General features: G+C 57.7%; 1 protein-coding gene across 1 annotated transcript; it reads left to right on the plus strand.

Moving 5' to 3' along the window:
• The first annotated feature begins 8,567 nt into the window (after positions 1-8,567).
• On the plus strand, positions 8,568-10,409 carry LOC137467408 (serine/threonine-protein kinase pim-1-like). Its single transcript, XM_068178912.1, has 3 exons — positions 8,568-8,838; positions 9,479-9,647; positions 10,406-10,409. Exons 1-3 carry the CDS (start codon positions 8,583-8,585, stop codon positions 10,407-10,409), a joined length of 429 nt encoding a protein of 142 aa, XP_068035013.1. The 5' UTR covers positions 8,568-8,582.
• Positions 10,410-12,823: the final 2,414 nt, after the last annotated feature.

Below are 12,823 nucleotides of genomic sequence, written 5' to 3' on the forward strand. Positions count from 1 at the left end.
GCCCCAGCCCCACCCCCATGGGCCTAAAATCATCCAAAGGGGTCTGAAATCCCCCCTAAACCCCACCAGATTCGGCCTCAACTCAGCCACAGGGGCTGAAAATCCACCCGAAAAGGCTCGGGATCCCCGCAAGGGATCTGAAGCCCACCCTAAACCTGCCCGGTTCGGCCCAAAATCCCCCAAAGGGGCCGAGCCCGAGGCCGAGCCCGGGATCGGCTCCGGGGTCGCTCCGGGACCTCCGCTCTCGCTCCGGGCAGTTTTGGCCGCGGCCCTGGACAGGCCTGGGCGGGACCGGGAGGGACCAGGGAGGGCTCGGGAGGGGTTTGGGCATTTGGGGCTTTTTTGGGCTTTGGGGAATTGTGTTGGGAGTTTACAGGGAATTGTTGGGGTTTTTGGGGAGAGTTATTGGGTTTGGAGGCAGTTGGGGGATTTTGGGGAGTTTGGATTTTGAGGGGCTTTATTGGTGCTTTGAGTGGGAAGTTGTTTTCCTGGGGGTATTTGGGGGTTAATTGAAATTTTTTGTGTTTTCTTTTGAATTTTGGAAGGTTTTACTGGGATTTTGTGGGGATTTTGTGGGATCCTCTGGAATTATTTCTGGGGTTTATTGGGATTTTTAGGGGATTTGGAGGCATTTTATTGGAATTGTGGGGGCATTTAGTGGGATTCTTTGGGGATTTGGGTTTGTTAGGAATTTTAGTGGGGATTTGGATGGGGTTTGTGGGTTTTTTTGGGTGTTGCCAAGATTTCTTTGGGTCTCGTGAGGATTTTGTGGGGCTTCTTGTGGTTTTGGAGACATTTTAGGGGGGGGATTTGTGGGGTTTAATTGGGATTTTGTGAGCTTTTATTGGGATTCGAGGGTGTTCTAATGGGAATTTGTGAAATTTAATTGCAATTTCACGGGGTTTATTGGGATTTTGGTGCCTCTCAGCCCTTCCCCACACCCTGGGACAACTCCAAAGCTCCCCAGAATTCCTCTAAAACCCTCCCAAAATCCCCCAAAATCTGAATATAAAACTCCTAAACACCAAAGAATCCCACAAAATCCCAGTGGAACACACCAAAATTAAAAATAAAAAAAAAAAAAACCTCCCAAAAATTTCAATAAACCCCCCAAGAAATAAACACCCCAAAACACTAAAAAAATCCCCAAAATCCAAAATCATCAAATCCCACAAAACCCCCATAACCCCACAAACCCAGTAATTCTCTCCAAAATCCAGTAATTCCCCCTAATCTCCCAACAAAATCCCCCAAAGCCCATAAATGCCGCCAAAATCCCCCCAAAATCCCCCCTGAGCCCCCCAGACTCACCGGGGGCCGTCCTGGATCAGGGGGCACCAGCCGGTGGAACAGGAGCCGCTTCAGGGGGCCCGCGGAGCTTTTTGGGGAGGGGGCACCATGGGAGACCCCCCAAAAACGGGGGAGGGGAACCCCTGTGGTACCCCCTCCCCAGAAAGCCCCCTCCCCCGGTTCAGGAATAGCCAAACTCAAGAAAATGTAAACCAGGCTTGACTTTCCAGAAATTATTTTTGGCCGGGTTTAGCTGCATCCTCCAGGCTCAGGATCACCGGTGTATTTGCAGGTTTTGCTCTGCATCATCAGCCTGCCCAGACTCTGCTCGGTGTTTCACAAATGGAGAAGACAATGGACATTGTGCCAAGCTTCCTTGCAAACAGCAACACCTGCATCAGCATGACAGAAAAGAAGGAAAAAAAAAAAAAAAAGAAAATATTCACCGGTTAGAACAGAGCCAGTGTCCCACCATCTTCCCCTCCACTGTTATTATAGAGGCAAACCTGGGCCTAAAGCTTCCACCTCTCAGTTCCTGATGCTGTTTGACTTCAGCCTTGACTCCCCCTGATCTACCTGACTGCTGTCCAAGTGGGGCTGGGGATGCTCAGCCTGGAAAGAGGAGACACTGGGGAGGCCTCACTGCAGCTCTGCAGGACTGGAAGGGTCCCACAGGAAAGACGGGGACAGTGTTCAGCCGGGCCCGTGGCAACAGGACAAGGGGGGATGGCTTTCAACTGCAGGAGGCTGATTGAAGTTGGATCTGAGGAAGCTGCTCCTTTACACTGAGGCTGCTGAGGCACTGGCCCAGGCTGTGGATGCCCCATCCTTGGCAACAGGGCTGTGAGCAGCATGGGCTGGGAAAGATTGCTCAGCTCGGAACAAGATGCTCTTTAGATCCACTGTGATGTCACAGATGTGATGTTCCAGCAGGAACCTCCAGCGTCCAGCAAAGAGCACAACACAACCACTGGCCCTTGTGTCAGCCCACCCTGTGCCAGCCCTTGTGTCAGCTCACCCTTCACCATGCTCCCTGTCACCCTTCTCGTCACCTGCGCCCTGATGCTCCCATCAGTCCTGAAAGCTCTCTGTTGCCTGGATTTTGTCATCCGTCCCTGCAGGATGCTCACATTTGTCCTGAGGAAGGTACGGTGCCATTCCATGGAGGTGGACACCCCCCAGCTGCCCGGCTGGGCTGGAGTTCTGTGGGGATGGGGTGGGACAGGGACCCCACTCTGAGGTGTTGCTACCTCTGCAGGCTGTCACAGACAGAGAGGACGAGATGGAGGTGGACATGCAGGCTGATAGAGAGGAGGACATGGAAGTGGATGGAGAAGAGAGTGGAGACGAAGAGATGGAGGTGGACATGGAGATTGATACCGAGGAGGAGATGGAAGTGGATGGAGAAGAGAGTGGAGACGAAGAGATGGAGGTGGACATGGAGATTGATACCGAGGAGGAGATGGAAGTGGATGGGGAAGAGAGTGGAGACGAAGAGATGGAGGTGGACATGGAGATTGATACCGAGGAGGAGATGGAAGTGGATGGAGAAGAGACTGGAGACGAAGAGATGGAGGTGGACATGCAGATGGATACAGAGGAGGAGATGGAAGTGGATGGAGAAGAGACTGGAGAGGAAGAGATGGAGGTGGACATGCAGATGGATACAGAGGAGGAGATGGAAGTGGATGGAGAAGAGAGTGGTGAAGAAGAGATGGAGGTAGATGTGGAAGAGGAGATGGACGTGGAAATGGAAGAGTACCTTGAGGACATGGACATTGATGAGAAAGATGAGGAAGAGGCCATGATCTTGGGATGAAGACCAATACCAGCAGCAGGACAGGCATGTGGTCCCCACAGGCAGAGCGGGTCCCCTGCTGCCAGGCTGGGACTGGGCTGGGTGGTCCCTGCTCAGGGATGTGGGACCCGGTGCATTGGGTTCTGGTGGCCATCCCCAGCCTGTGCTGCGCTTGCTGGGCCAGCCTGGGGGCACATGGAAGAGCCCTCTCTGCCTGATTGGAGTGACTGTGCCTCTTGCTTTTCCTCAAGGACCGATGGAGATCCCGGACAGAGATGCCACCCTTTTGTACATACGTTGTAGAGTTTGTTGTTGTCTTTAGGCTATAGGTTTTAGGGCTTCTTTTTGGCTTCTGTAAATACGTTTCATAGACTTTTGTTAGATATGTTCTTGGGTATATACGTTCCATAGATAGTTGTTGTTACAAATATTCTTACAATGTAAATGTGTTCTGTGTTTTCTTTGCTGTTTTTCTGAAAATAAACAAGCTTTATTTTTCACACCCCAGTTCTCTTTCCATTTGCTAAAGGCACAGGTAGCATTTGCAAAGTTGTGGTTTCCGCTTGCTCCAGGTTCCCAGGGCTGGAGGTCGGTGGGGGCGCTGGCACAGCCACAACCATGTGCTGCTACCCAAACCAGGGTAAGCTGGACCACATGGTGTCGCTTAACGAGGTTTCTATAGCAGCACACAAAAATTAGGTTCCTCAAGAACTGTTATTCCCTTTTCCTCTCGATGCCCTCGGGCTGCAAGTTGGGCACCAAAATCTGTCTTGGTTTGAAAAGACAGGTGTCTGCTAAGGAAGGCAGGAGCCTTCCTGGAAATGGAAAATGTAAACCCCCTCCCTCCAAATTATTATAATTTTGAAAGTAAAAGGCTCTCAGGCAAAGATATGGGAATAGGAATAACAGTTCTTTACTAGAAAAACTTAAAAGATAACTGCAATAATACAAACAAACAAAAAAACCAAACTGCTGACAGAGTCAGAACACGACCTGACACGCTGTGGGTCAGGGTGTTGGTAGCAGCACCCCAAACCCAGCTGGGGGAGCGGAGGTTTGGGGGGAACAATTGGAAGGGGGTGGGAGAGGGGGCACAGGGGGAGGTGGGACCCACTGAGGCTCCCCCAGGTCACCCCAGGACCCCCAGGCCCCGTCCCAGCCCCCCCAGTTCCCTCCGCAGCCCCGGCTGAGGGGGGCTCAGCCCAGGAGCCGCCGTCGTTCGGGGCTCCCCCGAGGGCAGCCAACAGGAGAGCTCCCGGCTCAGAGAGGCCCCAGCAGAGGAGGGGACCTTGTCCCTCCTCGAGGGCCCTGAAGGGTCTTCAGGCCCCTCTGAAGAGGAGTTTTTCTCTTTTTAAGGATTTTTGGGGGGACCTCACCATTTCAAGGGTGTTTTTTCCTCCCCATTTTCAGGTGTTTGTGGGGCCACAGCCCCACAAGCCCCTTTTCAGGGGTGATCATGACGGCTTTAAGTGACATTTTTCTGGGGGACTCACTCCAAGCCGCTGTAGGGGATGTTTTGCCCCCCAGGGTGGATTTTTGGGGTTTAAGGGCGCCCGCTCTGGTCGGGTCCCACTCTAACTCCCCTGAAGAGGCGAACACCACTCCTGCTGATTCTGGCAGCGGAGCCCGGGGAGGGTTGGGAGTCCTGGGAGGATTTAGGGGTACCTGGGAGGGTTTGGGGGTCCCAGGAGGGTTTGGGAGTCCCGAGAGGATCTGGGGGTACCCGGGTGATGCCAATGATGGTGATGGGGGCCCCGTGCTGAGTATAAACTTCCCTGAAGAATTCCTGGGGGGGTTTTGTCTATCTCCAGGGTTTTCGGGTCCTGGTGGATTTTGGGGGGATTCCCAGGGGGGTTTTAGGGATTCCCAAAGGGGGGGATTGGGCAATCCCAGGGCGAACCCAAGGCTGGTTTGGGGTACCTGCTGGTGACAGAGATGGGGAACCCCTGCCAGGACCAAACCTTTTTAGGGGGGTCTGGGGCATGCTGGGAGGTCTTGTGGGAATTTTGATGTCCTGGGAGGGTTTGGGGGGTGTCTGTGTGGGGTTTTTGCAGTCTTGGGGAGTTTTTGGACGGCCCAGGGATGGTTTTGGGGTCCCGGGGAGGTCGAGGTGTCCCGGGGGGTTTGGGGGTCCCAGGAGGGTTTGGGGGTTCCTGGGCGATGCCGGTGACTGAGCTGGGACCCCGTGCCGGGTATGAACCTTCTCACTGCGCACGGGCAGTGTCAGCGTGTTCAGGGAGATCCTGGGGGGCCCGGGGGTCACCCCAAAACCCAGGGGACCCCAAATGCTCAGGGACCCCCCCAAACTCCCCTCACCGTTGGATCTGCTGCAGGCAGGGGGGCACCAGCACTCGGCTCCCACCCCCACCATCACAGGGGGCTGTGGAAGAAATCTGGGGGTGCACGGACAGGTCGGGGGGACCCCCAAAGTCCTGGGAAAGGGTAAACACAGGGGAACTCCCAGGAATCCCCACTGGGGGCTTAGGGGAGATCCAGGAGGAGTTTGGGCGAGCTGAATTGTGTCACTATCGTCAGCAAAGGGGACTGCAAGGGTCCCCGGTGTCCCCATTCCCAGCAAAAGGTGGGAAAACCCAGGCTGGCTGGGAATAGGGGTCCCGGATGTCCTCGGTGTTGAGGAAAGGAGGGGCTGGGCGCTAGGAAAAGCAGGAATAGGGGTCCAGGGGGTCTCTGGGTGAAGGAAAAGGGGGCTTTTGGGCCTGGAGGGCCGGCATGGCCAGGAAAGGGGTGCAGGGCTCCCGGGGCCGCCAGGGGCTGCTCCCAGCAGGAGCCCAGTTGCTGCCAGTCACTCCCCATTATGATACAATTTGCCCCCCAGCGCTGTCCCCGTTGTTCCCAGTGCCATCCAGTGTTTTCCCAGTTCTCCCAGTTGCCCCTAAATTAGTCCCAGTCACTCCCAGTACGATCCCTGTATGAGTCCTGTATGATCCCAGTCTCTCCCAGCAGGGCCCCAGTCACTCACCCTTGTCCCCAGCTGCCCCCAGCGTGGTCCCAGTTACCCCCAGCACATTTCCAGTGGCTCCCAGTGTGTCCCAGTCCTAGTGCTTGTTCTGGTGCTTTCCATGAACTGACTGAACTCTTGATTTATGAACCAATGCACTAGATGTGGAATCCTCTACACTGAACTCAGAAACAAATGCCCTCTGTCAGAGCATTTTCATCTTCTAGATCACTTTCAAGATGCCCATGGGGATGTTGCAATGATTATCACACAGCTCTCCATTTCTGGCTGCAGGCTCTGCAGATTCTTTCTCTGCATTCAGTCCGGCTTGCATTCCCTGACAATTCCTGGTAGCCCCTCATGGTTTCTTAGGGTAAAACAGTAACAATGAAAACCTTACCAATGGCACAACTGCCCAGCCCACAAGGAAAAGAAAGAACAAGCTGTCAAATCCTTCAAACATTTGCCCTGCAATGCTGCAAGAGTTGAGCTGCACACACGTTGTGGAAAGCCATGAGAAAGTGCGGCTGGTGGCACATCTTGTGACAGAAGCTGCACCTCGTTCTCCAGGAAAGGTTCTTGGAAAGAGCAAACAGGAGTGTGGAGAAGATTCTGGGAAAACTGAAACAGCTTTTAAGGAATGAAATGAAAATGGCAAGAAACAACTGAAGATGTTTTTCTCTGGTTTTTTTATGCTCCTCTTTTCCATCTTGAACTACTGCTCCATCCCCTTAATCCAAATAGATCTCATCTCTAAGATTCATTACTTGGCGAATTTTAGACCCTGTAAAATACCATGAGCTACACACAGTTTCACAGTTTGCCTTCCCCATTTTTGTTTTGTTTTTTTTGGGTTTTCTTTGGGTTTTTTTTGTTTTTTTGTTTTTTTTTTTTGTTTTGTTTTCTTTTGGGTTTTTTTTGTTTTTTTTGATTTTTTAATCATTGCTGGAGAGGTAAGTGCAGTGCCTGGGTAAGGTACAAATTCTGCATTCAGGGAATGTGCTCCGATAGGGTTTGATCCTCAGCAGGGACAAGGCACAGAAGCGCTCAAGGGGATACCTATGCCCCTGTGCAGGAGTCCAGACTCTGGGTCTGGGCTGAACAGGGCAAAGTTCCCGTGTTTGGACAGGCTCAGGGGCTGCCCCTGGGGAGCAGGGGGCTGGGCGCGGGGGCGAGCGGGCAACGGAAAAACGGACACGGGGACAAACGGCCCTGGAGCTTCAGTTGCAGCGGCAGCAGCAGCGGCAGCAGCAGCGGCAGCAGCGGCAGCAGCGAAAGCAGATAGTCTATCGACCCCCTCGCATCTCCTCTCCCTCTCCCGCTGTCCCGCACCCTCTCCTGCTCTCCCTTTCACGGTGTCCCCTCCTCTCCCAGTCTCCCTCTCCCCTGCTGGCCTGGGCCATGTCCCCAGCCCGTCACCGGCCCCGTCCCCGCCCTGGTTCCCGTCCCCGTCCCCGTCCCCGGCCGTCCCGCCGGGGTCTCGCCTCCGCCCGGCTCTGGGCGTGCTGGCGGTGGCGCTGCTGGGCGGGCATCAGTGCCTGGGGCTGGGGCAGCATCGCCGCCCTCTGGCTCCGCCTGGCCCGAGCCCGGCCCCGGCCCCGACGTGGGCTCCAGTCCCGGCCCCGGCCCCGGCTCCTCCCGGGCCCCGCGGAGGACACACGCGGCGCAGCCGCTCCCGCCGCCCCCGCTGCGGCTTCCCCGGCCCGAGCTCCGCCGCTCGGCACCGCAGCCGCCGGCCCCGAGCCGCCGCTGTCCCGTTCCAGGGACAGAACGCCTCGGGGGGGCCGGCCCGGGGCGCTCGGGGGGTGATCGGGGGCCGCTCCTGGCCCCGGGCCGAGCGCTGACAGCCGCGTCCCGCCCGCAGGGAAGGCGCAGCAGGGCCTGAAGGAGCGGTACCGGCTGGGTTCGCTGCTGGGCAGAGGCGGCTTCGGCAGCGTCTTCGCAGCCACGCGGCTCTCGGACGGCGCCCCGGTGAGCGGCGGGGCCGGCGGCGGGCACAGGAGGAGGGGGCGGAGGAGGAGGAGGAGGAGGAGGTGGAGGAGGAAGGGAAGGAGGGGGAGGAGGAAGGGAAGGAGGGGGAGGAGGAGGAGGAGGAGGTGGAGGAGGAGGGAAGGAGGGGGAGGATGGTGCTGGGCAGGGCAGGTGGCGAGCTCAGCCCGCTGCTGCTCTTGGCTTGCAGGTGGCCATCAAAAGGGTGCCAAGGAACCGCGTCCGGCACTGGGGCGAGCTGGTGAGTGAGCGGGGCCAGCGGCAGAAGCTGGGCGGGGATGAGCCGAGGCCCGGCAGGCTGGAAGCCACCAGGACACCTCGAGGGAGAGCAGGCTCGGGGCCAGCGCAAGGCGCAGAGCATCCCGGGCCGGGTGAGGGGTTCCCGACCCCCGGCACGGCATCAGCCCCACTGACGGCATCGCGCTCCTCCTGCAGCCCGACGGCACCAGCGCACCCCTGGAGGTCGTGCTGCTGGCCAAGGTGTCCACTGGCTTCCCCGGTGTCGTCCAGCTGCTGGAGTGGAAGGAGCTCCCCAGTGACGTCTTGATGGTGCTGGAACGCCCGGAGAGGTGCCAGGACCTGCACCATTTCATTCAGGAACGGGGGTTCCTGTCTGAGGAGTTGGCGCGGGAGCTGTTCCGCCAGGTGCTGGAGGCCGTGCGGCACTGCACCAGCTGCGGGGTCCTGCACAGAGACATCAAACCAGAGAACATCCTGGTTGACCTGGCCACCGGGCAGGCCAAACTGATTGACTTTGGCTGCGGCACCTACCTGCAAGACACAGCCTACACTCATTTTGCAGGTGAGCCCACGCAGGGGTGTGCTCTCAGTCCCGTCATCTCATGGCCCAACACCTCACAGCCCAAGATGGGTGTGGCAGCGGGGATTCTCCCTTTTGCTGCCCTTCATGGCACTGAGATTTCAGCTGCGTTGCTTTTGAGCAGGGCTGGGTGGGGAGCCAGCTTCCAGCCCTGCTGGCAGCCTTTGCCCACCACTCTGCCCAGGACTGGGGCTGGGGCTGGGGCAGCCAGCCTGACAAAACACCCGTGGGTGGGGGTAGCAGAGAGGGGGGCCGGAACCTGTGTCCCAGCCGGTTTGGTGTGCAGGTGACAAAGGGCTTGGACTGCTCCACTCACCTGGTTTGGTTTGGATTCATAATGTTTTTGGGGCAGTGCAGGCAGGGAGGATGAGGGCATGGTTTTCCCAAGCAATGAGTGGGTTTTTTCCTGTCATGGTCGGGCCTTGACAGGACTTCTGCTGCCCTCTTCCAGCACCAGTGGCTTCTTTTCCATCCCCGAGTCTGTACACAAGTCCCAGGTGCTGGCGAGAGGGCAGCGGTCACCCCGTGTGCCACTGGGGCAGCCCCCACACACCCAGGGATGCTGGGGCCAGGCTCAGGGAGCAGCAGCGTCCCCCTGATGAACCCCATCTGTATTCCATAGGAACACGGTCATACAGCCCACCAGAATGGACCCAATTTGGCTGGTACTACGGCAAGCCAGCTACCATCTGGTCCCTGGGCATCCTGCTGCACCAGATGGTCTGCGGGGAGCACCCTTTCAGGAGGAGCCAGAACATCAGCTGGGACCATCAACTCTCGCTGCCACAACGGCTCCCTCAAGGTGGATCCTCATCTCTGGCCACGGGGGCAATACCAGTGCTGGGAGACAGCAGCAGCTCGTCAGCATCCCGCTCTGGCAGCTGCTGAGGAGGTGGCACATGTCCTGCTCTCCTGCTCTCCTCCAAAACAGGGAATTGATGGGGACGTTTAGGCCCAGCTCTGAGCACATCCAGCATGGCCTGGGCACGGGAATAGTGGGGCAAAGCCAACAGGAGCCTTCTCCAACTGACCGGCGGTTTCTGGTTTCTCTGCCCAGAGTGCCAAGATCTGATCAGGCGGTGTTTATCCATGCTGGACTTGGACAGGCCCTCTTTAGAAGAGCTGTTCTGTGATCCCTGGCTGCAGGATATTGATCTGCCCTAGAAGAAGGGAGAGAGCCACAGGCACGCTTTGATGCAAGGCCCTGGTAAGTTACAGCTCCACACATGCCTTGGCAATGAGAAGCAAAGGAACCCAGACATTTTGTCCTGCCTGTGTCACTGCCCAGGGGTCATCAGATGGGAACACGCAGCCCTTGTACTGGAGCTCAGCTGCTCTGCCTAGCACTGGTGGCCACCATCCGAGCTGGTTTTGCTTGTCCTGGTTCCCTGACAGCTGGGGCCCTGGGCAGAACCCTGACAGCCTGGGCTCACCCCAGGGAAGGAGAAGGAGCCCCTGGAGAAGCTGTACCAGGTGGGGCTGCTGCTGCTGGGGACACGGAGGATGACATCAAGGATGACAACCTCTTCCTCCACCTGGTCACCGGCAGCTGAGGATGATGGACTTTGATTCTGGCACCTTCTCCAAAGCCAGGCTGCACGGGGAATGTGCAGGTGAGTCCACACGCAGGGGGATGCTCCCAGATTTGGGCATTGCACAGCCTGGCCAGGAACCAAAGGTTCCCCCCTTTGCTGGGGCAGATGCAGCTGATCCTTCAGTCGGCTGCCAGGCTGCTTTTGGCAGGGCTGGGGGGATGGGCTGGGGTGCTGATGAAATGGGAGTGGGCTCCTGGCCCTGCCAACAGCCCCAGCACCCACCGTGCCCCGGGCTGGGGCTGGGGCAGCCAGCCCGACACAAACAAACGCCCATGGTGGGAGCAGAGGTGGGACTCCAGAACCTGTGCAGGGGCTGCTTTGCTTTGCAGGCAAGGAAGGGCTTGGGCTGCTCCACTGCCCCTGTTTGCTTGGGATCACCGTTATTTTGGGGGGCAGTGCAGGGGGGAAGGGAGCAAGCCTGGGCTTCCCTCACCTGTGGGTGGGTTTTTCCCTGGCATGCAGGGGTTGGGCCTTCCTCAAGCCCCTGACAGAGATAAGATTTTTGACCTTTTTTCTTGTTCCCCTTTTTGTCTGTAATCTATTTTCAATCATTTGTTGTGTGTTTTTCTAGAGGAAGCTTTCCAGGTGGGGTCCAGTCTGGATGGGGAAGTGCTTGGGAGCAGCTGTGGCGTGGATGGGCCGTGCCCTTGGAGAAGGCTGAGGACATCGTTTGGGACCAGCTTTTCTTCCAGCGTGATGTGGGTCTTGTCTGCTTGGCATGGTGGGATCAGAGCTTTGGGGAGATGGCAGCGAGCACAGGAGCATCCTGCTCTGGGCAGCTGCTGAGGGCTGGATGTGCCGCGGCTGGCTGCAGGCTGGGCACATGTCCTGCCCTCCTGCTCTGCTCCCAAAGGCAGCAGGGATGGGCAGCTCTGGGCACAGCTCTGGGCACGGCCAGCATGGCCTGGGCACCGCGGGCGGCTGGGACAAGGGGACAGGAGCCTTCAGCTGACGGGCGCTTTCTGGTTTCTCTCCTTGCAGCCGGGCTCTGCGGGTGCTGAGGCTGCTCTGGGCTCTGCCAGGGCTCTGCTGGAGCTCAGCACCGGGCTGCAATCAGCCAAAGAAGAAATGGGGTGACCTGCAGCATAGACCTGCTGGAGCATTTCAGCAACACAGCTCAAGTGTGCAGAGTGTACACCTCCAAGGGCAAACATGACACCACCCAAAAATTAAACTTGTTCAATAACTTCTGAAATGAAATCAATCTGGGATGACCCCAAATGACATTTTGCAGCTTGCTCAAGCTGTAGCTCAGCCCTTCCCTGAACTGTTCTCTCCCCCACCTGCCTTTTACTTCCCAACTGCCCCCTCTTGTCCCCCAGTGAGTTCCCAGCCCATGGCAGTCTCCATCACACTGTCGCCTTCCTTGGTGCCCCTCACCATGAGGAAGGCCGAGCCCCAGGCTTAGGGACTCATCCTGTCACTGGCTGAGGAGCAGCAATGTCTCAGAGCTCCAGTGGGATTTTAGTGTCATTCAGAGCTGCTCTCCAGCCCTCAGCTCTCCTCACTGCTGAGTTCCCACTCCCTTTTCCTCGTCCTTGCAGGAGGATGACCTCAGTGAATCCCCTTGAGCCTCCCCACTCTTCCCAGCCCACGCACCCACCTCAGTTATGCTGAAGCTGCAGCTTCTCTGTCTCCTGTGGCACACCAGTCCAGTCCCCTGTGCGGGGAGCCCCAGCCCCAGAGCACAGCACTCAGCAGTGCACTCCGGGCTGGAGCAGCTCCCTGCCAGCCCCAGCCCAGGGACCCCTCCAGCCCCGGGGCTTGGGGCACCGTCAGCACCCGCTGCTCCAGCCACCGCTTCTGCTGGCCCTGACAGCAACACCCAAAGTGGGGCTGATCCCGAGGGAGCAGCAGCAGGGCTTGGATCTGATCCCTGGATCTTCGGCTCGTCTTTGGAGCCCTGCCAGCTCCAAACATCCCCCCAAAAAAATCCCAAACTCAGGCACCCCCCAGGATATTTGGGCCGAGCTCCCCCTCCCCGGGCACCTGCGGGATGGGGGCGATGCTCCCGGGGTGCTGCGAGCTCAGGCAGCGCCAGGGCCACGCGATTCCTTCCCTCCTCTCCTCCGGCTGCTCCCTGCTGCCCCTGCGCCTCTTCCTCCCTCCCTCCTCCTCCTCCCCCGCTCCCAGATCCTGAACCGTGAGGGGAAAGGAGCGAGGAAAGGGCGGAACCGTGAGGGGAAAGGAGCGAGGAAAGGGCGGAACCGTGAGGGGAAAGGAGCGAGGAAAGGGCGGAACCGTGAGGGGAAAGGGCCGGGGCCAAGGGGACGCACTGTCCTAAAAAAGCCCGGTTTGACCCAAAATCACCCAAAAGGGCATCAAATGCAGCCTACATCCACATGGTTTGGCCTGACATCAACCAAATGGGA

Source organism: Anomalospiza imberbis, unplaced genomic scaffold (assembly GCF_031753505.1).
Source record: "Anomalospiza imberbis isolate Cuckoo-Finch-1a 21T00152 unplaced genomic scaffold, ASM3175350v1 scaffold_62, whole genome shotgun sequence".
Classification (NCBI taxonomy): domain Eukaryota; kingdom Metazoa; phylum Chordata; class Aves; order Passeriformes; family Viduidae; genus Anomalospiza; species Anomalospiza imberbis.

What these genes read in the sequence shown, in the direction of transcription:
- LOC137467408 (XM_068178912.1), top strand. Translation starts at nt 8,583, where the DNA reads ATGGTGCTGGAACGCCCGGAGAGGTGCCAGGACCTGCACCATTTCATT. An exon ending in AGCCTACACTCATTTTGCAG is followed by an intron (nt 8,839 to 9,478) that starts GTGAGCCCACGC and finishes TGTATTCCATAG; the next exon opens with GAACACGGTCATACAGCCCA.